The sequence below is a fragment of the Aptenodytes patagonicus genome, chromosome 6 (genome assembly GCF_965638725.1).
Source record: "Aptenodytes patagonicus chromosome 6, bAptPat1.pri.cur, whole genome shotgun sequence".
NCBI lineage: Eukaryota > Metazoa > Chordata > Aves > Sphenisciformes > Spheniscidae > Aptenodytes > Aptenodytes patagonicus.
The window spans coordinates 53,311,403-53,336,813 of NC_134954.1; the positions used below are offsets into that span (position 1 = coordinate 53,311,403).

The window sequence follows — 25,411 nt, forward strand, 5'->3', positions numbered from 1 at the left end:
TTGGTGTCATTTGGTATTAATGCATTTAGTACATTTAACAATAGCTGAAACCTGATTTGCCAGTTTCACATCAAACCACAAGAAACCACAGCTGAAAGAGGAGCTGTTATCAACAAATTAAATTATGTATGTCTCTGTCAGAAATCATAGTACGAGTACATACACAAGGTTGGAGTTATATAAGGTTATATTGCTTCCCGATCCAGGTCTTGAAACTACCCCCAGAATCCCAGAATTAGAAGTGTGTACCTTAGTATTCAGCTCCATTGTACTCCAATATTAATGTGATTCAAATGGGAAATTACATTTGTGAGATAATTTTGGAAACTGCTAACCTCCTGCTAACGGCCATTTTCCAGGTGAAAGCAAAACCTAGCTGAATGAGTTCTTTCTCGCTATATCCCTCAGGAGCAGTAAGCTCCAGACTTCACTTGAGAGCAGTGCCATCACCACTTGTGAACTGAGGGCAGTCAGCTGAGTGAGCCCTTCTTCCATCTCACCAGATGTCCAGAATTACATCTTGATTTAAATGATGGGTGGAGCAGAGCCCACTGTAGGGAAAGCTCAGGCAGGCAGCCTCCTACAGAAAGCAGGAGGCAGCAGGTGCTAGTGGTTACCACCCCTCAACTGAGACAAGAATTCAAGCTGCAAGAATACGCTGCCTCTCATTCACTCCACCCTAACCTAAGCTTTTTGATTGCAGGTATCAGCGAGCAATTTTAAGACATGAAGATCCCTGTGCACAGCACAAATGCCTCTGGAGATGTAACAAGTACTAGTCTCAGTTAAGAAACTTGTTGAGTCCAGAGTCTAACTATAGTCTCACTGAGCCAAAAACTAGGGCTGAGAGCTTTGGCTCAAATGCACAATGGTTGCAGAGAAAGTCTTGGGCAAGAAACTGAGAAGCAATAAAGAAAAAGAAAAGAAGGAAAAAAAAAAAAGAAACAGTAGGGTTTGTTTTCTTTTGATTGGCTCTTACAATGACATTGTCATGTGGAGAGGGGACATAGGGATTGACTGTACCTTTCCTCTTCTCATTAGGCAGCTATGGGTTACCACATAAAGCTAGCAAGTGGCACACAAAAGGAGAGAGTTCTTCCAATAAAATATAGCTACCCTGTAGGCTTCTTTGCTACTAGATGTTATAGTAGGTGAGAATTTGTATTGGATAAATTCAGAGATGATACTCAAGGATACTAACTACCTAAAAATGACCAAATGGCTTAACATTTGCATTTATAGCTTCAGACACAGATATTATCAGGAAAGCAGAAAGCGTAAAGATGCCAGATCCCTGAGCTCAGAGGATTTTGTATTGAACAGTCTCAGAAGGTGAGCTGCAATGCTTCTATACGTCACTGCTTGAGCACTCAACAGCCAGTGCTTGGAAGAACCACTTTTAACCTGTGAAGAGCCTCAATGCTCATGTTGAAAATGCTGTTAAAAATGTGTGAATTGCAGCACAGATATCAGGAACTGCACTAAGATTACCTCTAAACTGTCAAACTACTATAAGAGGGGAATGCACCTTTTGGTCATACTCACTATCCCTCTGAATTGACTTCAAAAAAGTACCAGGAGAGAAGCTCTATCTCCTATACCCTAGGCCCTTATGCCATCCAGCACTCATCATAGTCCACTTTATCTAATATGAATGCACAGTTACCAGCAGCAGGGTTATAGCTCATAAAATGCAAAGCAGAGGGAAATCTCTCGACTTAAAAAATGCTACCATTCTATTTAGTAAATGTACGCATTATTTAATTCATCAGATAGCAAAACAAAGGTGAAGTATCTAAGTCATACAGTGATGCAACAGCAAATAGAGAAAGAGGTAAACTATAGATAGAAATCAAAGCCTCTACATGCCCTGTTCTATGTATCTTCCTATTGCTTGCTGTTACTTTTGGTATGACTTCTGTCCTTTTAAACTGTTCTGAGTGTTGATAAAATTTATAGATATTGCTTTAGTAATCTGAAGCCTCCCTTGCTGTCTTAACTGCCAGGACCTCTTTTACACTTGTGCAAAGGCAACAAGATGAACTGCTGCTTCAGTATGAATAATTTTGGAAAGAGTGGTGGCAGTTCCTGTCTGAGCTGGGTAGAAGAGATAACTATATGATGCAAAACCCAGCACAACTGCATCTGCATATAAATAGACTTAATCAGAAATGCAAATTGCAATCAGAAGAAATTTTAAAGCCTATGATAACTGTGCAGATAACAAAAGGTCAAACACTTGTATTGCTGAAGGTTTTAAACTGTTATTAGGCAGTGGCGATTGCTTCTTTATGAGCAAAACGTGGAAAAGACAAGTATATGCCAGTCTAATCAATGACAGACAAATTCTTTCTATATTTCTTCTATTATTACAACTGTTCTGTTGTTAAACTCTATTTTACACTGTCAATCTCATCTTAACTTATTCAGGAAGATTCAACGAAATGAAAACAAAATGAAACCAAAAATAGACAGCATGAAATAATACAGCTAATTTACATGACTATACATAGAGGGAATTTCTATCCCTTTTTCATATCCATATATGACAATCCAAATCTTCACATTTTAACATCCTTGCGTAAATAAAAAATTAAATTATGACTACAGTTTGCTGAAACTGCCAGACTGCTTCATAGCATTGTCAAAACAAGCCTAAGACTCTAGGGGAATAACATTTAAAAATGTTATTCAACAGTTACAAATGTTGGATTCTTCCTCTTTTGAAACAAATGTTTTCATCAATAGTAGCTAAGAAAAGTATTTCTGAAGGGAGGTACCTTGATATTATATGATTTTATATTCTAAGATAAGAATAAAAGAAATATGTAAGTCTTTATCATTTCAAGGCGTTCTAAATATAAATTATTGTAGAAGTCAGGCTGAAAAAAAAAAAGTCTTAAACATTACAGCTTTTTAATGTCTTTTCCTATGAGAGATTATTAGGATTTGAAGCACAAACATTTACCAAATATTTATTTCTCCTTTGACTAGACTGCCTTTGAACAAACTAGTGAGTGAAGAGAGCCATCTAGTGCCATACCTTGGAATTTTAAAAAGGGTTTTCACCGGATGCATGTCAAATAAAGGAGGGTCTCCATCCCCCAGTTCAATAGCTGTTATTCCCAAGGACCATACGTCACATCGAGCATCATATGAGTAGTCATACTGTTGTTCACAAGCAATGACCTATCAGAAAAAAGCAGAGAAAACAACGCTTTAACCTAATGTACAATTCACTCCATCCTAGTGTGACATGAAAGTACTTTTTTGAGTCATGTCTAAAATCCTATGTAGCTTTCAAATCCATATCTTTGCCTGTATATCCCAGTTAGGAAAAACCCCACAAAAAAGCAACATTAAATTAGTACTTCTCTTAGGTTTGTTTTCTTTAAAAACAATCATCTCCCTCTTTTTTTAAATACATAAGCTCCATGGGATGCTTCAAATAGCTATACAAAGAACATCACTCTACTAAAATCTGTTTTTGAAAGCACTTCTTACAGAAACCTATTACAATAGCAGTGAACCCTATTGATGTTATTCTTATAAATTTTTATGACTATTCATGAGGATAGACTGATTTGCACAGCTGTTTTTTAGATAAGAATATCCCATCAGTCATTTCTGCCAATTTTTTTTTTTAGTTTGTCTCTACTAGATTTGAGTAGTTTAAAAAAAAATCTTAATTAACATACCACGTACTGTGTCTAAGAAAAACAGGAATCTCTCCTTGGACATCAGAACTGTTTTACATCACAAACTTGATGCACACTTCTAGCTAACCCACTGTTTGCATTCTAATCATAAGCTAACTATTCATATAAGCTGGAAACAATTCTGCATCTAAATGTGAGATTCAAACTGAAGTTTAAATTTAGCCCTTTTCTTTGCAAAGGGATGAGACAAAGATCACAGCTTCACTGCCTTTCATTCTATCATGATTTGGAATCCTGTCTCAAGTTTGTCTTCCCAAATCTCATCAATTAGAACCGATGTTTTAGTTGTTGCTAAGTAGTGCTTACGCTAGCCAAGGACTTTTCAGCTTCTCATGCCCTACCAGCAAGAAGCTGGGAGGGGGCACAGCCAAGACAGCTGACCCAAGCTGGCCAAAGGGATATTCCATACCATACGATGTCATGCTCAGTATATAAACTGGGGGGAGTTGGCCGGGGGGGGCGGTGACCACTGCTCAGGGACTGGCTGGGCATTGGTCAGCAGGTGGTGAGCAATTGCATTGTGCATCACTTGTTTTGTATCTTCTTTTATCAGTATTATTATTATTATTATTATTGTTATTATTATTATTATTATTATTATTTTCCCTTCCCTTTCTTTCCTATTAAACTGTCTTTATCTCAACCCACGAATTTTACTGGTTTTTTTTTGCAATTCTCTCCCCCATCCCACTGGTGGTGGGAGGGCAGTGAGCAAACGGCTGTGTGGTGTTTAGCTGCCTGCTGGGTTAAACCACAAGATGCTGTAAGGTCAAAGAATCTTCTGATAGAGTATTAGACCAGTGTTTCTCAACTATTGTCTGAGGAACACTGGTGATCTATAAGACATGATAAAGTGGTCAGCAAAATGTCTGCAAACCATCTGAGAAAAACATACATACATATTCACCTACACATCAACTATCAAATAAACAGAATGGGGAAAAATGAAAGTAAGCACTGCAAAAGAGGGTTCAGGGATTTTTTTCTTCAACTTGAAGAGGCAGAGTTTTGTTAGCTAATGCAGTGTTTTTCAAAGTTGTCACACGAAGATCATTTTCCCATCTCCCTTCTCTTCGACAGAATGTCTTAAGTGAAAGCCCTGAAATATTTCTTAGTTCTTCAAAGAGTTCATTATAGCCTTAATCTCATCCCAGAGATCCCTCTACCTTTTGAAAAAGATGAGTTTTACTGTGCAGTAGATAGATTCTACGCAACTCAAGCAGAGCGCTTTAAACCACCACCCTTATTTCAGAGGCCTATATGAGAATTTATTTCCTTATACCATGCCTTAGAGAGAAGGAAAGAAATCAAATTTGATGTAAAAACTTGTAAGAAAGTCAGTGTGGAGATCCATCAGAGGTACTTAAATAATATATTCTAAAGAGGCCAACTTGGTGTTGCCTGGAGTTTCCTTCATTGCGGTTTTGCTCAGAGATTGAAAGGGAAGCTTGTATTTCTTGACTATTTTTGTTTCTTTATACAGTTCCCCAAATCATCTGTATACTCAAGGACACTTCCTCAAAAAAAAAAAAAAAAAAAAAATCATGCAAGTCAGCTTCCAAGGCTATGACTCAGAAGTTGCAAGTAGCTTATCCGTATGTGACTAATTAAATGCACTGTGTTCTCCTTCCTTTTTTAACACATGAAAAATATTTATCTGCTTGGTTAAAAAGCTGCTAGAGCCCATCTCCTGGAAGTGACTACCTCAGAAGCTGCCTGGTTAAAAAGCTGCTAGAGCCCATCTCCTGGAAGTGACTACCTCAGAAGCTGCCTGGTTCTCATCAGTGTGCTGAGTTCTTTGCAAATACTTGTCTATTTGTTCTCAAACTTTATGATGCAGAGGAATATATTTTTATTTTCAAGAGAAGGAAAAGAAGGACCTGCTCAAGGTCACACTGGACTTCGTCAGCAGTGCCACAAACATAGCTGGTCTCCCACATTCAAAGACGCCATAACTTTTCCTTCTATAAGCACATCACAATTGCTTCTAACTACAGGCCGATGGCAAAACTTGCTATGTATCTCAGTCGTAGAAAGTTTAACAAGCTACACTAAATAATATGAGCATCAGAGGGCTTTGCACTCATAACGGATGGGGAAAAGAAAGTATACTGCAACTGCTGTTTTAAAAAAGAAAAAAAGTCTTTGAGCTTTTCTCAGCTTCACAATGTATTACCTACCAAACAAAGAGAAAGGAATGTATAACGCATCTTTATATGTCTTCTGCTCCACAGCTAACAGTTACATCTCCAGTAAATATGGTACATGGCAGTAAAATGACACTACGGCAAAATACTGGCACTCTAACCAAGGGGAATTAAACACTATCAGATTCTCCTCCATTCTAATATCAGAGCCTGCAGTGATTCTTTTAGAAAAATACTCCCCTTAATCTGCATTCTCTTTGTTTACAAAAATTCAGCCAGTGGACCGTGCAACCCAGTATGTTTTAGACAGTTAGCTTGACTATAGTGAGATCAGCTCTATACATACATAAACATACAAAATGAACTGCTTTTCTGACACTGAGTATGCAGTATGTATATGAGTATAATGATCACTTCTGTTTGAAACAAATTCTATGGGGTTTATTATTAGAATCTTACCAAATTATGCACCACTTAGAGAAACACAAATGCCACTAATTTTAGTTTTTAAAGCAAGAATAAAATTTTACAGCTTTTTCCTTGATGAAAGGTGCATGTCGGCAGTTTGCTTTATATGTTGGCTAGCAGACAACACTCTACCTTGAAATCTGAAGAAGAAAGCGTTCTCTCAGTCATAGTTTACAAGCTAAGTCCTTGGGAATGCCCCACTCCTGTTTTGCCTTGAAAACTATTGCAACTCCCTGCAGAGCAAAAATCTCTAAAGGCCAAATACAAAAAGGAAAAATGCCACTGACTTATCTTTTATTATGTTCCTGTCTCTATCAGGAACTCAGAGATACTTATTTTTTTGAAAGATCTGTCCTTTTCAGTCGGAGTTCTGGAGCTGAGAGTGCCTCTCAGCACTGCTGATGCCTGCTCTGCCCAGTGGGGCATGAAGACAGAGCGCCCAGAAGAAATGATCTGAAACTGAAGAAAATGCTACTTCCTTTCTCTACCTTGTGCAAAGACCTCATCACATCTGTACCTATTGTATATCCAGCAAAATCCTCCCCTGCTTGTACAAGCAAAAAGAAGAGGTAGTTTGCTTTGCTGCAAACACTATGTTCATGCCAAAGCTTCAGGGGGTGACGTAGTTAATCTTGAGACTTGCCAGTGAACACCATGGGAATAAGCACCAAATCTTTCACTTAGGCATGGGCTGGTTACGTGCACACAGTGGCTCAGGTTGCTAAGGAAACAGGCTGTCACCTTTTGTATTAGTTGTAATTTCATCATGATTTCATGCCCAGCCATACTGCTGTAGGACGGAAAGCACCTAAACACCACACAGAGAAACAGACAACGTGATGGTAGTTGTCAACACTAATTGCACTGAGGGTCACACTGGGACAGGGTGAGGTGGGAGGGAATTCACTGGTCTGGCAAAGATGGCACATAAACAAATCAGTCACACTAACTGGAGTGAATTTAGAGAAGCCAGTGATTAGGCATTCTGTGTGATTTATCACTTCTACAGAAACACAAAACTTCACAGAGATACACAAGATGATTCACACTCTGACAAGAAGACTTTATATTCAAGGATATAATTCTATTTGTTCTGAACTCAATGCAAAGATTTCTTTGAACTTCAGCAAGCTCATAAGTAGATCACAGGTGGATTTAAAAGAAGGAAAACAGGTAATACAGAGAACTAGCTGTTATATGTACAGTGGTCATACTGACTTGTGGGCAGAGAAGAAGCTATACATATGTTTAGTTGAAGCAAAATACATCAAATCCTTTTAAGTTGACCCAGAATTATTAGAAGTGAACTTACTTTCATTTTGCCTTAGTATATACAGTGCACGTACAAAGTATAGCTGCAAGCATACACAATACCGATAATAGGAGTACAGATGTGCTACCTGGAGATGACCGCTACGCAATTAGCAGTGGTGACCCACCTGCAGGAAGGAGTCTGGAGTTAAAAAGGTTGATGCTCCTGAAGAAAGGCAGTGCTGTACTCAGCTGACGTAGTTAACTAAGCAGCTTATGAGGTGTGTGAGCACAATGCTGAAAAGCACTGCGTATGTAAAATGAATGTGGCACAAAATTGTTACCCTTGCTGCAAGGAGAACAAAATTGCTAGCTATGCAAGCAATTATATTTCATATAAACAATATGTTTATTTCAAATGAAATAAACCAACTGAACTTCTGTGCTCCACCTGACACTATATAACCCAACTTAATTTATCTACATAGGAAATAAAATATTAAATATTCTTCTAATTCCGATGCACTGAAGAAAAAAAAAATCTTTCATGATAGCATTTAGCAATACTGGGGGTACTGAATTATCCAGACCCAGGTGATACCTATCTATCTATCTCTCTATCCCTCCCTCTCTTCCTCTTTCCCTCCCTCCCTCCCTCTCTCCCCTCAAGCACATTCACATAATTAAAAAAAGAGCAAATTTGTGATTGAAATTGGTTCCATATTCCCCAATTTTCTTATTTGGATTTCAGTTCCTTATTTATTATCATCACACAAATTTTTCCATGGTGTATCAGAAAATGATTATATTGTTAGAAATGTTACCAAAATAAAAATTAAGTAATATTTTAAATAATTCTTATGAGTAATTATCACAATTAATGTTGATCCATTGAAAATTAATTATATGTCAAGTAGTCAATTGGTTTTTTACAGCTGTGAGTAATCAATTTTTACTTTTATTTTTAACTCACCCAAGTAAAATATTCCTGAAACCATTAGACTGCTCTGGCAGCAGGCTACATTTGTAGGGAAACGTAATACCTTTTATTAGACCAAATGATACAGTGAGGAAAAACAGATAAGCTTTTGAGCACAGATCTGTTTTGCTTTATACCACGAGACCAGCACGGCTTCAACACTGCTAATAATGTCATTGACACATTTTGTTTCTGACCCACAGATTTACTCCTGAGCAGTAAGGATATACACTACACACCTCACACAGATTTGTAAATGTTGTTTCACAAAGAAACTGAAAACTCAGAGGCAACTCCAGCCCACATTTCATGTAGGGATCTCAGTGCAGGGCAGTGTGGTACTGAAATTATTTTCTCTGCTGTTTTTGTTTCTTTGTTTTGGTTTGGGTTTTAAATCTTTAAATACCCTACATGAAAGTTTTACAACCCCTTCATAGCTGCTGTTCAGGTTAGAACAAAACAGAAGCATCTGCAACCCCTCTACATACCTTCACAAGATTATGGCCATGTTATCAAGATTACTGGCAAAGTTCCCTCAGGTTCCCTCCAGCTGCCACATCCTTTTCAACCCCCTCCTGCCATGCTAGCCCATGAGGGGGTCAACTCTCCTGGAGGCAAAGGAGGAGGTGATGCATTAGGCCAGACCCCGCTCTGCAGGGAGAGCTCGCTGGTGCTGTCCTGCTGCGCTCTCTGCCTCTCTTGTGTGCCATCTCCCTTAAAGAAACCTCTGTATTCCAATTCAGCTTTCTGAATTCCACTGCTTTCCTTCTGGACTTTAAGCAACTTCAGCATAACTCCTTACTACTGCAGCTTGTTAAAGCTTGGGTTTGAGAGCCACAGAAAATTAAGAAAGTGGGGAGAAAAAAAATCAGGGCAGAAACTGCCATTTCTTTTATTACTTTATTCAATTCCTAAAGATGTGTTCCCAAAAAGATAACTTTGTTTAAATCATGCCAGTCAACTCTCAGAAGGTGGCATCTTAGGCATTTTAGTCCTATGCAGCCATTTAGAGACCTAATTCTATGCCACATTCTGCCACTGACCTGCTGTAAGTCCTTAAGCAAGTCATTTCACTTCTGTGTCCCTCAGTTCTTCCATACAGTCTTGCCCTATCTATTTAGAGCAATGGTTCCCACTCTTGCCCCCTTGGCTTCCCACACTTACACTGTAGTAGCTCCTCTCCGGCATGGCCATACCTATTTACCACATGTACCGCAGGACCACACTCAAACCCAGTGCTGCATTTCAAGAGGACAGCTAATATTCCCTAAAAATAATTTCTAACATACTGCAGTGCCCCACTACTTTAACCTCCTGAAAGCACGGATGTCATTTCAAAATGTATGCCAAGTAGGCAATTCCTTTACACCCTAAGGCTAAATATACTATCATAAATATAGTAATGTTAAAAACCAAGCAATTGTTCAAATCACAATGTAATGAAAATCTGTTATGAATGATTTAATGCTACCATTCTTTATCTTTACCATTTATCGCATTTATTATTTTTACCCACTAAATATGTGGGGTTTTCAAGTATTTCACTATCAGTTAATCATGATGCCAAATAAACACAAATTCTGTAAAAGCAGCAGAAGTTTTCTCTGTTCTCATCTGCGAAATTTCTTCCTAAGAACAATCAGTTATTTTTTGTAAATTATGTTTTCAATCTTATCTCATTTACTGTAATTCATGAGGTTAAAAAAAACTGCAGTAAGAGCTAATTCAGTAATCTATCTTATCATTAGCTGTAAGAGAATAGTTATTACGCCTTCATGGAAGATGTTATAAGGAAATATTTTCAAAATTTTCCTTATTAGAGAAGGTACATAGTTCCTTACATTTCTTTATCACAAAATACCACACTGTTTCACTGTACAACTGTTTTTAAATGACTTTCAGGTAGAACAATAAGTGTCTATACATTCTTGAAATCTATATCCTATTTATACTAAGCGGTGGATTCCTACAGTTCATTATAAATCAGCATTTACAAAATTCCATGCTTAGTTGGCATTTAAAAGCGTAGTGAAAATGCGCATACCAGAAGAGCTAATTTTAGCTAATAGAGAATTAAAGTGAAGAGACCTAGAGCTATTAACAGGATGCTGACCTTGAGTCCCATGATGTAAGCAAAGGGCTGGCAATTAAGCTAGGTTGAAGTGTGACAAAATGAGAATATATTCAATAGTTTCAGGGGAATGTATCATTGTACTTGTTTAGAGTTAATTAAAAACATAAGCCCAGGTTAGTCATGGGGTTATCTTTTCTATGCTGTTTTTCCAACTCAGTATTTAACTACACATGAAATGTATTTACTATTAAATGGATTTTTTTTGTAAATTTTTCATGTCTCCTACAATAAAGAGGTAAATAAGAGAGTCAGCCCTAATTTACCAAAAGGAAGATTTTTCTTTGACCAAATTCTAAGGCCTGAATACAGCCCTTACTGTAATGAATATTGACTTCAGTGGAAAAGCTGCTGTGAGTCTTTGCAAAATTAGATTTTTCTCTTCATATATTTTTCAACTACATTAATGCAAATGACTTTTTGGGGTGCTTTTTTTACCAGTTTGGTTGATTTTTCTTTAGATTATGCAGAGACACAGCTTCGTACTGAAACAATGCAAATATTATTCATTGTTTCAGGATTAGACTTATCGCACACACATGTGATCAGATTTAAAGTTTAAAAAAATAAAAACAAACACTGGAAAAAGAAATAGTCACCTATTGTTCTAACACTTCAGAAATTTATTCTGATGCTCAGATGTACTGAATTTTGTCCCAGGAAGTACGCCTTGATTCAGTAGAGGGAAGGAAAACAATCTGTTGTCTCTCGGGCAGTCTTACTGATCATTACTTCATCTTGGCAGGATGGTAACAAATATCCAAAATACAGAGTTGACACAGCTTTAAATAATACTGTGACATCTGAAATCCCTCTGAAATCAATAGCAAAACAGAGCCAAGATTTTACCTCTGGTTAACTCATTATTAAAGAACTCATATGATACCTTTACCAATGTCTCAGCCTTTCCTACTGTCATGTGTCATATTTCAACACATAATTCTTCAAAGGATCAACTATGTTTTAATTATGTTCCTTTTAAAATGTAAGTATGCATGTACCATTGTCAGTTTTTAGCAGTTATCAGTAAAATACAACAGCATACTCCCTGTGGTTTTAAATTACCTTCAGCATCTCTCCAGTTCTCTCTGACTTCAAGTATCTTTCTTTTTCTGTATCTGTTCTTAAAACTAGATTTGGGCCAAAGAAAACATGTACTGATTCTAACTGAGCTTGTTTCAAGAGTCAAGTTTCCAGCTAGATCATGATAATATAATTATATTTGGGAAAAAGGAAAACCACAATTCTATTTGAACTAGATTTTGTTCAGTTCTGCACTGGAGGTTGAAAACAAGACATGATAAGGTTTGGAGCTAGAGATGTAAAGGCAGTTCAGTTCAAAAGTTTCAAATCTGATTCCTCCTGCTAGCATTCAACACAATTTATTTCAGCATAATAGAAGCAGATTTTAGGTAACTTAAGTGTTTGGCAACAGGCAGCTTTAAACATCCACCATACTTAAACTCTCCTGCCTTATTTATCTTTTTTTGGCTTGCCTGTATTTCAGTGTTCCAGCTTCTGCGTGTCTGTGTTTCTAAGTGTGAGACAATACTAATTAGGTTAAACAGCAATGATTGACTTTCAGTGAGTCTACTTTAAAGCTGCTCTCAAACTGACTCATCCTTGCCAAGTTTCTGTGTTGCTTCCACACAGCCTAGTTTTTCCCTGTATTTTCATTTTTCAGCAAAATTTTTGTTAATCACATGCTCTGCTCAAAACAAATGCTCAAGGACAAATCTTTTTGATTTGTCCTGTCGCTGCTAAACAAGCCTCACAGTCATCAGAAAAAAAGAGCCCCCTAAGATGTTTGAATCACTCAAAACTGTTAAGCTGCCGCTTTTCATGCTGCCAGTCAGAACACTGAGCTGAACAGAACACCTTACGCCACCCTCAGTCACTGCTATTTTCCTATGAACTTTTGCTATTGCAGCTACCATGCCATAGAATCCCTTTGATATATTTTGCAAACTTCATCTTAAAATATGATGGTTTTCCTCATTTATACAGACGGTTCCTGATCCAGGCTGATCTAGTGATTCTAGTTTCCAGCATATTTGTCTCCTGCTTATATCCAGTTATTCCTGTCTCTCAGGTTGAATAATCTTGCATCATTCTTCTCCAGGTTTTATTTTCCTGCCGTTTACCCTGGAAAATATTCCCTGACAGCTTCATTTCACAAGGTTCATTTCTCTGAAACACTCCTGTAGTCTCTTCCTCCAAGGCAAGCTTTTTCATCTCCCCCTCTCCACTCCCCCTTCAGATTAAATCCTTAATCACCTTTAGATAAGATGAAGTCCCATGATTGCCTTATGCATTGACTGAGGCTCCTATGTTTCACACACAGATAGTAAAAGTTCAATTAAAAAAACCCAACAACCTAGTCTTCATGCTTTCTATTTCTCTAATTAGTAACATTTCCTTCCTGTCCAGTTATTTTATGGTATTTTTGGGTTTGACATAGATTCTATCTTATGTCAAAACCTTTAGGCAGCAAGATTTTTGCAACTGTTAAGTACTTTTCTAGTTTTTACTGATCTCGCCACAGCCTCATCTAGAAAACACTGTTCCTAATAAGCTGTTACCCAAGCAGAGTTTTTCAGCTTATTGCAGTCCTAATCCTTCATCTTTCACATAAAAATTTGGCTGCGCATTTTAAAAATACCAGAAAGATGTCCCCAGAAGTAAGGTAAATTGCACCTCGCACGTCAGTTGAAATATGTCGTTCATGAACACAAAGAAAGCAACTGTAGTGACTTGAGCATGAGTGTTACGCAACTTGTCATTTAAAAGCCATTTCAACAACAGCATAATGGATATCTGAGCATCTTACAGCTGGTTTGCAGATTGGTACATCTATGAAGCCTGATCGGCGTGGCTCACACAGGCATGCAAATGTGATATGAGTTACTATGCTTGTGGTACTGGGTTGGTTATTTTGACAAATCTTTTCAAAACAGGAAGCATTCAAAGATACTTCTGTTCCTGTTTTGATGTCCTATGCACATAACATACGTTGGTTACACATGTGTTGTATTTTCAGGTCAAAATTTTTCAGATGAAAATCTCTGCTTATTTCTTTGGCTTTTTGCCTTGAGAATGAGTATTTTCAAGCAGGATGGGAAAATAAATTCGGTATGATTACTGCCTTTGATGGCAATTATTCAAGCAAAACAGTACCGTAAAAATAACTTCTAATAATCCGAGTTCAATAAAATATTTCATAATATGTCCATTATTGCCTAGAGGAGTGGTTTCAGAATGTCTCCAACCAAGGTGATTCCATAAATAATGCTTGCACAGTGGTTTCTAAGGTATTTTCTGTCTCCTTTGTGACGTAAACTGGTTGTTATGGAGATAGTAAAATATCAACCATTCTTTGTGAGACTGTGCAAGATCAATTTTGGATTCGTTACAGCAGCTTCTTTTTTCTGCTCAGCTATAATCAGCCTTCCTTAGCAACAGAAATAGATGTATAAAAAGTATAAAATATTTTAAAACAAACGTTTGTACGATACTTTTAACTGTTTGACATACAGAAATAGACCTGTGTGCATTTGTAATAGATGCAAATTCCATCCCAAATTCCCCAAAATTCAAATAAGTCTAATGGCCTTCAACAGAAACGAGGCTACTACTGTTATGAAGGTTTAACAACTTACAAATAAACATTTTTTTATTTCATTCCCTATTTTTTAATTTAATAATCTATACCTTACATAAGTATTTTTTGTTTCTTAAAGCAGGGTGGGCAAAGATTAATAACTTTCACCCCAAATTTAGGGAAAATACATAAGGGACATTTGTTCAACAGTGTGTTAAAACTTTCTAGAGCTTCATGAAACAGGAGGAAAAGGGTTATGTCTGGGGAGTAGTATGTAAAACTATGGTCTAAGATACTTGGCTAGGCCACCTGTAGATTATTTTTCTCCATTTTTAATCTATGCTAGCCCATGTGTCTAAGTGTGTAGGTCCCTAGTCAATGATTAAGGTTAAAGAACACATAGCTGAGTCAGGGTTTTGCAGAGTCCTATAGCAAGACAGGAATGTGGGAATTCTCCTCCCAGTCTGTATTTAGAGGCACAGACAAACACACCAAAACATACAGTATTTGATTGGAAAGTCATGAAATTTTCAAGTAGACCCTCAGTTATTTGCAGATTATCTGTACTTTTATGGAAACATTACAGAGAAGAAAATAATGAAGATTATTAGAAATACATTTTGTATATTCTAATAGTACTTTCATTTTACTGAGCAGGGGCCTAGTTGTAGAGCAAAGTAGAAACACAGCCATAGGGGAGGGAAGAAAAGATACCCTTTGCTCCTACTATGTGGAAGTGGCAACAAAGTGTTCATTGCAATGAACGGAGACAATCCAGATAGGAACATTTGCTTACCTCAGGTGCCATCCAAAAGGGTGTTCCCACTGAGGTGTTTCTACGCAAACGTGTGCTGGTGAGCTGGGCTGAAACACCTGCAACAAAACAGATCCAAAAAACTTGTCTTCAAATTCATTCTGTCATTTCAGTCAGTTTATTTCAAGTATCTGGAAAACAAACCCCAAGCCTGGGAGTACAGCTGCAGAACAGCCAAAGAAGGTGCAGCATTTGTACTGAATTCTTTGTTTGATTAATTTCAGCTTGCTGTTTTCATTCAGAATTGCCGAGAGATTTTTTGTGAATGACTCGCAGTTTGAAGCACTTTCATTCAAACTTAAAAATTCAATTGGCACCTAAATATCACAGACTTCTTTCTGCTGTTTTCATGAGTATAAACAGAAACTATTTCAATTACAACTTGACTTTAAAACTTCTGTTTCAGAAATTTACTCTCTGAACACCGCTGGCAGGAAACTTGTTCACTAGAGTATTTGCAGAGGCTCCTGTTCAATAAAGCACTTGCTTAAATCTTTCCCTATTGAGAAAAGCACGAAAGCTTAAGCTCACACTGCAGCTTGTACTTTGGGAGTTAAGTGTATGCTTAAAACAAAGCCTGTGCTTCAGTGCTTTGCTGACTGGGGCTGGACTACTGAAGCATAGCTGAAAAAAGGAAGAAAGAACTAGAGTGAAATCAAACAACATTAACAAATCAGAATGAACTTTCACAGCAAATCTTCTGTGCTCTGGTCGACGTATAATTGAATTATAGAGTTCAGGAGCGCTCCACTAAGTTGACACAAAACCAATATTGACTTAAAAACATATTTCACCTTAACATTGTTTAAAAACAAAAAACACAGTGGTCTGCTCCTATGGCATTACCCAGAGACAAAAACAGGCAGAAACACATAGAATACACATTGCCTGATGCCAATAATTAAGAAATTGGGACTCATAATTCGTAAGTTAAATAATTTGATTGCTGGGTCCAAGATTCAATTCTGTATTTATTTTTCATTTTTCAGTGTGATTGCAAGCCTTCAGTGATTTCCTGAGTACCGCTGTGAAACAGTTAATGGCTAGGACCTACAGCAAGCCTCTGTGCGTTTAACTCCGATCCCTCTTCAGCTAGCTTAATTTGTAGCTGCTATCTATGGACACTCCAAAACAGTGCAGAATACCAAAGAGCTGAGAGAGGGAGACAGCGGGAGAGAGTGAGCGAGCATGAGCATAAATGAATTATAAGTTGGAGACATTTTGGGTCGACTTACACTGTGACCAACATTTATTCAAATATATCATGCTGTCGAGAGCAGTTGAGGGAAGAAATGCTTTTTCAATGTAACACACAAGTTGTGAAGTCATGCAATAAAGACAAAATAAAAAGCTTCAATTAAGGATACCTGTGTAATCCTCCCTGTGACCTAATATCCCTATGTACAGCATTGAATATGAAGTAAATTTTTTTTTTCTTCAAGATTCTGTCTCATTCTGTGGACATAGCATTCACTGAATAGGTAGTAATTTTTTTTTAACCCCATCGATTTGAGTTCTAGTTACTTATTTAGTATATCCAATCCTATACTAAATTTAACATTATTATTATTTTCTTTTCCTTTTGACATGTTTCCTTCCCTCCTTATCAAACAATAAATCTCCTTAACATTCCCGCAAAATGGGAGAGGATTATTAGTTCCAGGGATTAACCTAAAAATATCCAAAGCATCCACTGTTTTTGGGTACTTAATCTGAGATCTTTCAGTTTTCAGGCACTCCACATGCCTCAAGTAGAGCTGTAATAGATCTCAGCTGCAGTTCAAGAACACTTAGCTCTTCTGGAAAGGAGGACAAGATGTTTCAAACTGGCTACCAGGAAAATGAGGAACAGAGTGGCCACTTCTAAAAAGTTTGATTCACGTGACCTGCCAACATCACAGAGAAACACTGGCAGAAGCAAGAGTAGCCTCCAATTTGATGTCATTCAACTGTCTGAACTGCAAGTCCCTTCTCTTCCTGAACTCCTTGCATTTTTCACTGTGTATCTTCCACTTTCTGCAACAAATGAGACCAACAGTTCTACAAACAATATCACCTGTGACTCACTCCTAACTCATTCCCAGAGTCCCTTTTGTGACTACGGCAGTGGGCTAGAGGGGAAAAAGAGCAACTTAACGAAAGCTTGGTGCCTGATGCTTCTTTAGTCAGGAAGCCCACAGATATGTGGGCATAGGGAGGACGAGGGAGGGACCGGGGGAGGTCCCAGACGACTGGAGGCTTGCCAATGTGACGCCCATCTACAAGAAGGGCCGGAAGGAGGATCCGGGGAACTACAGGCATGTCAGCCTGACCTTGGTCCCGGGGAAGATTATGGAACGGTTCATCTTGAGGGCACTCACAAGGCATGTGCAGGACAACCAGGGGATCAGGCCCAGCCAGCACAGATTCATGAGAGGCAGGTCCTGCTTGACCAACCTGATCTCCTTCTATGACCAGGTGACCCGCCTAATGGATGAGGGAAAGGCTGTGGATGTGGTCTACCTGGACTTCAGTAAGGCCTTTGACACCGTCTCCCACAGCATTCTCCTAGAGAAGCTGGCGGCTCACGGCTTAGACACGTGTACTCTGCGCTGGGTCAAAAACTGGCTGGACAGCCGGGCCCAGAGAGTTGTGGTGAATGGAGTTCAATCCAGTTGGCGGCCGGTCACGAGCGGTGTTCCCCAGGGCTCAGTTTTGGGGCCAGTTCTGTTTAATATCTTTATCAATGATCTGGACGAGGGGACTGAGTGTACCCTCAGTAAGTTTGCAGACGACACCAAGTTGGGCGGGAGTGTTGATCTGCTCAAGGGTAGGGAGGCTCTGCAGAGGGACCTGGACAGGCTGGATTGATGGGCCGGGGCCAACTGTATGAGATTCAACAAGGCTAAGCGTCGGGTCCTATACTTGGGTCACAACAACCCCATGCAACACTACAGGCTTGGGGAAGAGTGGCTGGAAAGCTGCCTGTCGGAAAAGGACCTGGGGGTGCTGGTTGACAGCCGGCTGAACATGAGCCAGCAGTGTGCCCAGGCGGCCAAGAAGGCCAATGGCATCCTGGCCTGTATCAGAAATAGTGTGGCCAGCAGGAGCAGGGAAGTGATCGTGCCCCTGTACTCGGCACTGGTGAGGCCGCACCTCGAGTACCGTGTTCAGTTTTGGGCCCTTCACTACAAGAAGGACATTGAGGTGCTGGAGCATGTCCAAAGAAGGGCAACAAAGCTGGTGAAGGGTCTAGAGCACAAGCCTTATGAGGAGCCACTGATGGAACTGGGGTTGTTTAGCGTGGAGAAAAGGAGGCTCGGGGAGACCTCATCACTCTCTACAACTACCTGAAAGGAGGTTGTAGCAAGGTGAGTGTCAGTCTCTTCTCCCAAGTAACAAGCGATAGGACGAGAGGAAATGGCCTCAAGTTGCATCAGGGTAGGTTTAGATTGGTTATTAGGAAAAATTTCTTCCCTGAAAGGGTTGTCAAGCATTGGAACAGGCTGCCCGGGGAAGTGGTGGAGTCACCATCCCTGGAAGTATTTAAAAGACATGTAGATGTGGTGCTTAGGGACATGGTTTAGTGGTGGACTTGGCAGTGCTAGGTTTACGGTTGGACTTGATGATCTTAAGGGTCTTTTCCAACCTAAACGATTCTATGATTCTAAACTGAGCTTACGTTGCAGCTAAGGCCTTTGATACATCTGATAAAAACCATTTTGCTTTGGAGAGAAAACCCAACTTTTCCCAGAATGGAGTAGTTACAAACAAAAGTCATACCGCCAAAATTCCCCCAAATGAGAAGGGATCTTCCTCCCTTGTACTAGGTCAGGGACTCACTCCAAGTTTTGCTTCAGGCCATATGTTTCTCCCAACAGTATTTTAATTGCTGCCTTTACTCTTCAACATAATGAATTTCTGTCCCTAGAAGATACTAAAGTCTCCTGTTTCCCAACTTACTTTAGCATCTTCAATAGATTTTTATGTTAAATTTATAATACCATGACAACATCAGTATTAAATTTGCTTTCCACTCCATAAATTTAATATTTTTGGGGTTTTTTTTAAATATTACTATTTGCAGAGTTTTTTGGCATGCCACTTTACTCTCATTTTGTGAACGTTTTTCTTTACCTTCATGCACTGCTAAACAAACATCTGTTATTCACACAACACTATTCTCAATGACGATTATTTTATGCATTATATGGTTTCATTAATAAATCATATTGCTAATAATCTGTTTCTGTTACCTTTAATAAAATTGTCCACTCCACTGCATACATATCTGAGGGACTACAGCATTTCCTTATTTTTCTAAGTGCATGTTTAAAAGGAAAAAAAATGCTGAACTGAGTTAAATTCTAGTGCCAAGTCTCTTTCTCTCTTTCCCTCTTTCTTTCTCTCACTCTCCCCCCTCCCCCTCCCCCCCCCCCCCCCCCCCCCCATTTCTTATGCAATGCTCAAATCTAACAGCAATAATCACAAATTAAATGGATGTTGGGTTTTGGACCCAAGGGACCATTTTACCTTCTGCTCAGAGGGAAAAAAATATGCTTAAGGCTAGCAAAAGACATTTCAGAGAGAAGAATGTTTCCTCTTCATATGCAAAAGATACAATATCTAAATTTAAATTAGGAGGACAACTGCCCTGAAACTGACATTCCTTGTGAAATGCAAGAGCTTTGCAAATAAAATGGTACCTTCAGAACTATTTTTAATTATTATGTTTAAGCTTTTAACTTAAAGTCTATTACTAATTTTTGGTTAGAATTTTTATTCTTGCTGTATCAGGTTCTTTCTCCGTTTTCCTTCTTAAAAAAATTCTGAGTATCCTTATGAAAAAGTCTCTCACTATGGCATTCTGCCTTCCCAGGGAAAAGTAAACGGATGCCTTTGGCTAAACTGCATGTATCAGGAAAACAAATGGGAAGTGGTCATTACCAAAGTCAACGAGCTTGACTCCACCTTCTGTTGTCAGGAGAATGTTGTTCCCTTTCACATCACGATGAATGATCCGGTTATTGTGTAAATGCTGAAGGCCCTATATACCAGCAGTAACAAAAATAAGTTTACTCCCTTATTTAAAAACAATTACCCTACTATTAGGGAATGTAATGAAGGCAATCTGCACATACTCTATAGAAACATCTGTCCACCGGATTACATGCTTGATATAACCCCTGCTGCTATAATAACCCGCATAATATTGTCAACATTACCATACTTTACAAATGGAAAATATATGTATGAGATGAGTAAATTGCACCCTCTGCTGACGTTACAAGCCCAATAAACATCCTTACCAAGAGAGCACCATATAAGATGTATGAGATTATAGCTTCATCCAACCGTTGGCCACACTTCAGCAGGCCTTTGACAAGCTCTGTGACAGAACCTCCATTGCACAGCTGTGAAGGGAGGAGTTGCAAGGGGGGAAAAAAGCAAGACAAGTCCCCAGTTACTCAATATATTTTTTTAGGCTGTAAACACTTACCATGCAAAACTGCACTACAACACAAGTCTGGGAACAACTAGATTTTTACCTTGTGATTTTTTATGTTGTCACCCCACCTTAGAACATATTTTATTAGCAATGTTATAATAAATCACAGCAGTCTGGGTGGGGGGAGAGAAGTGAAAACTGAAGATTATAAAGTGCAATTTATAAAATGTAACTAAAAATCAAAATATTATGAACAGGACTGTATTTTGTTGTTTAAAGAGGATTTATAAGTCCAATTTACATTATTTGAGTATTTTCACAATAACATGTGCGTTGTCTTTTTGAAAAACTGCTTTTGTGCAAAGAAAAGACCAGACAGAAGACTGATGCTCTTGATAACTGGGAGGCAACAAATTACAGTCATGTTAAACTTGCACTCCATCAATGCTCCTGCTGGCAGGCAATATAAAGTAGACAGAAGCCATATCTCTATACTCAGATTTGATGGCATGTGCTGCCAATAACTGAGATGAAACATTCTGATCCAGAAAAGCAGCTTCTTGCAAGCATTTCCCACTAATGGGCTGCCATACATCAAAAGAGGAGAAAAAGGAAAATTAGAATCTTTGTAAATATGTTTTCACCCACACCATTAATTTACTGTCCATGCCCTTCTAAGCAGCTATTCGCCTCTTTCCTTTCTCCTCTTTCTCTGTCCTTTTCTTACTTTAATATTCATAATTGTTCAACAAAAAATATGATGGGAGAATTGATTGCCTGCCTTTCATTGAAAATTCTCCTCTAGACCTGTTTTTGTAGCCAGCGCCCTTACCAACGTTTCTGCCATACAGAAATCACATGCATTTCAACACAAGTTCATTTTACGTTATCAGTATTAAGTTTAAAATACTACAGCGTAAATCAAGAGAATGGTATGAAAACAGAAGTTCTACAAACTCTCAAGTTTTGCATCTCTCAAATAGTTTTTATGAATTGTGTATCAGTTCAATCACTCATTTCTGTGGTATGTCAATATTTTCCTTCATTTATTACTAACTTCCCCTTGCATCAAAAATTTCACTAGACTAAAAGTTTTAATTCATGGAAAGGACCAGATCACACGATAAACAAGACATCCTTTATGTAAATAACTTCCTGAAGCAAAACTTCATCACTGAAAACATTGATGAGTTCTGCAGGAATTTGACTTTACTTTTTAATTCATTAGTAGGAAATTTTATTTTTTTTTTTTAAATCAATTAGGTGGGAGCATTCAGCTCAATATCAATCATCATATGTATTTACAGGAGAACTTCATCTCGTGAGAGAAAGTGCATGTTTTTCTTTCCACGCTTAACCATTTGCTGACAAGCCATTAAGTCAAATATTTTTGTTTATTGCTTTCATTGCACTAAATGTTATATTGAGACAGGCTGTACTAAAATTATCTCTAGCCTGCAAATAAAACGTAGAAAAGTATGTCCTCACTTCAAAAAAACCCCAAGCTGGTTGTGACTGAAAAATGATACAGACTGACAGCTGTTTGGTAGCATATGTTAAATGAATGACCGACTCTGAAAATAAATATATCCCACAAACACTACTGCAGCTGTCAGTGACACTGTTCTTGACAGTCAGCAAAGACCTGGGACAAAATGAACTTGTAAACTTCATTACCACTTTATACCTAATGGTATAAAAAGTGGACTGATGCACATTTAGATGGAAAAGTAGGGAAGCTTGCTTTACAGTTGTCTGTGCTACACCTATCCGAGAATTGCATCATCATAAAAATATTTAAAGGTGTCCACTTTTGCTACCCTTCCTCATCCTAGGCATTTATCAAAGTAAGGTCCTGCTTGTAGTGAGCAAACATGGCAAAATTGTGCCTAAAGGAAAAAAAAAATCCACCTTTTTATTACACATTTCGGAAGTCACACATCCAATGAATATATTCCATCAAAGACTCAGGGATCAAAATGACTACTTTGTATATTCCCTTTTACTGAAAAAGTGTAATTAATTTATAATATAAAAAGTAACTGCTATGCATACATAAATTTGCATGTAAATTCCAAGGCAAGAAATAGTTTGCCTTGCCTGGTAAATTTGTCTGTATAAGGAAAACACAATTTTTTTAATGTCAAATTTCTTTAAAACTTTGGATAATGTGCACCAAAAAACACCTGAAATGAACACACTTAATTGATAAGGTCTGTACAAACACCTAACTCTCTCAAATTCTACATTCAATTTTGTTACATAGAATATGCCATGATTTTGCTTTACAAAATTTTGTTACATGGAATACCACATGTGATGGATCTGTTGGATACGCTACACTTGTATTAACAAAGAAAACACATGGGAAACCAAGCCCAAACTCAACACAAAGCCAGAAGGCATCCAGTGAAAAACAACACCAAAACAAAAATACTAAAGCTCCTTTTTTAATAGTTACTGAAATTTAAGATAAAACACATTCAAAAGTTTTCATTCAAGCTACATAATTCTGCAGTACACAGAAGTTAGATGTATTGTTTGGATTCCACAACTTAAAGTGAAAATAAGATTCCCTATTCTTATTCCAGTCACCATTCAGGAACAGGGAGTGGAATTTCTAAAATGATCAGTAATTAAAAAGTGAATGCTAACTTTTACCGGTCTAGTTATAACAGAGAGAAATGTTTGAATGGTCTGTTACTGCTCATCAGTCTGTGCAAAGCTCTGTATCAATTAAGCCTAGAAAACATCTAGAAGAAATCCTCATCTTGCAACAATCTTTGGCAGTTACTTAACTGGCAACAAAACCACCAACATACATTTTTCATTGCAAGAATACTGATTGCCACTGAACAAGAAGAGTTAATAGAAGGCATTTCTGTTGCTAGGTTTTCAACAACAACCAGCCTCTAGTTTTAAGTTACCATAAAACAGACTTTCCCATTACATTTTCTCAGTTCACTTTTGCAACAGGCAGCATGTTTGTTAACTGTCCTCCACGTTACTATTTCATCATCTTTTGCATTCCCCTCAAGTGCTTGAGCTCCCCATAAGTTTAGAGAAATGTCTTAGCTAATGTTTCCTCCAACATGAAAAAAATCAAGTTGTTTTCAGGCAAACCATTCTTACCAAAAGGATTTGCTTGCTTTGGAGGCAGATGTAGCAACCTGAACAGAAATAAAATGCAAGGACATTCCCTATTAAACAAACTTTAAGTTTGAATGTGATTTTCAACTGTAGGCTACCACACATCATTTATCACCAGTCCTTTGATTAACGGCCCCAAAGAATCATGAAAGCCTGTGACTCTTCTAACAATAAAACACAGAAACCCAACCACATTTGCTAGTTAAGATGTAATGTTATCAAAATGTTTTTACCTCAAGTACTAGCCAGAGCTGTCCTCCCACATATTGATCTGCTTTGTAAAACATTCCATAAAATCTAACAACATTAGGATGATTGGGAAGAAACTGCAAAATATTATATTCTGCTTCAATTTCTTCATCTACATCCTAAATAAAAACCACAAACATACAGAACATATAAACACAGTAAGTCCGTACAAAGCAAGAAAGCAAGAACAAACTCTCATGGATAAAAAGAACCATTTTTTAATTAGCTTGTACTTTTAAATGGTTTTACTTTAATGCAGCTGAAAGTACTCACACAATACTGTAAATTTAATCCACACCAAAACATGCCACTTTTGCTTTTTTTACATACAGAAATGTGAAGTATATGTAAAGCAAGCAGTTGTTCTTCAAGGATTCTTTCAGTGCATAATATACTTAACCAGAAAAGTAAAGCTTATACTTAACTTTGCTCAGTTGTCTAAATAAGAAATTTACACATGTATTATTTTCTAACCTGTTTTTAAACATGCATATTTTTAATGTGTAAGCTAATTGTAAATACATGAACCTTTGATTCATTCTTTTTTCTATGGTCATCAGATGGGACCAAACAGAGAACAATTTCACAAAACTTCAAAGGGGACATCAGTAAAAACAAAGACATTCATACCAGGAAAAGACATACACCAGAAACAATTAAAGGGAGACAAAACAAAACCCATGAAATAAGCAAATGTTACTAAATATTTGTTAATGAAAGTGACAATTACAAAATACTGTTTAATATCAGCACACAGGCCACAACTCAGAACAGTACTTAAGCACTGAATCTTTCCTTGTTTCTGCACAGACTGTGACTATTAGAAAATTTAAGCTCTTACATGCATTTTCCTTTTTTTGCATTTTGCTAAAAAGGATATCATCTTATTTATTACCTTCCTCAGTTTTATACAAGAGAAAACCAAGATGAATTTCTGTAGTGGTAGATGACAGAAACTAACTTTTTTTAGTAAATATTTTAGCCCAACTGTCATGATCAAACTCCAGCTTGATCCAACCTGAGCAGCTGCCAATTAAATCTTCCATTGAAAACTAGGGCCTGGGTTCTCAAGGGAAGCTAGGCATTTAATACCCACTAAAACTGGAGATGGCACAGAACTACCTCTGAGAATTTGGGCTGTGCTCTTCTTCTGTTTTTATCTTAACTATTGCCTCGCAGTATTAGCCACTTAGAAGAGATAACTATAAAATATCCTAAAGTTCACAGTACTTCTGTGATGGGAAAATTAATTCTTTTAGTGAGTACACAGAATAAAATAAGAACATTAAGATTAACAGCTATAGCAGGCCCCTAAGAGGAATGCCTCTGTGCCTTCTTACCATTTGCATGCTTCAAGCACAGATATCTAAATTTGTACCAGAAGAATTACGTAGACCTAAAAAAGAAACTAGGCAAATGCTGTCTTCAAATAACATACAAGATGATGAAATTGTAAGTTGCAGCTTTCAGGTGC

General features: G+C 37.8%; 1 protein-coding gene across 1 annotated transcript in view; it reads right to left on the minus strand.

Annotated features, from left to right (window-relative positions):
* Positions 1 to 25,411, minus strand: part of MYO3B (myosin IIIB) — a 200,858-nt gene that overhangs the window by 155,101 nt on the left and 20,346 nt on the right. Inside the window, exons 3-7 of the mRNA XM_076340762.1 lie at positions 23,922 to 24,056; positions 20,399 to 20,503; positions 20,037 to 20,136; positions 15,093 to 15,169; positions 3,044 to 3,189 (exon numbers count right to left, since the gene is read on the minus strand). Coding sequence (XP_076196877.1) covers positions 3,044 to 3,189; positions 15,093 to 15,169; positions 20,037 to 20,136; positions 20,399 to 20,503; positions 23,922 to 24,056 — 563 coding nt within the window. The remainder of the gene's footprint in view (positions 1 to 3,043; positions 3,190 to 15,092; positions 15,170 to 20,036; positions 20,137 to 20,398; positions 20,504 to 23,921; positions 24,057 to 25,411) is intronic.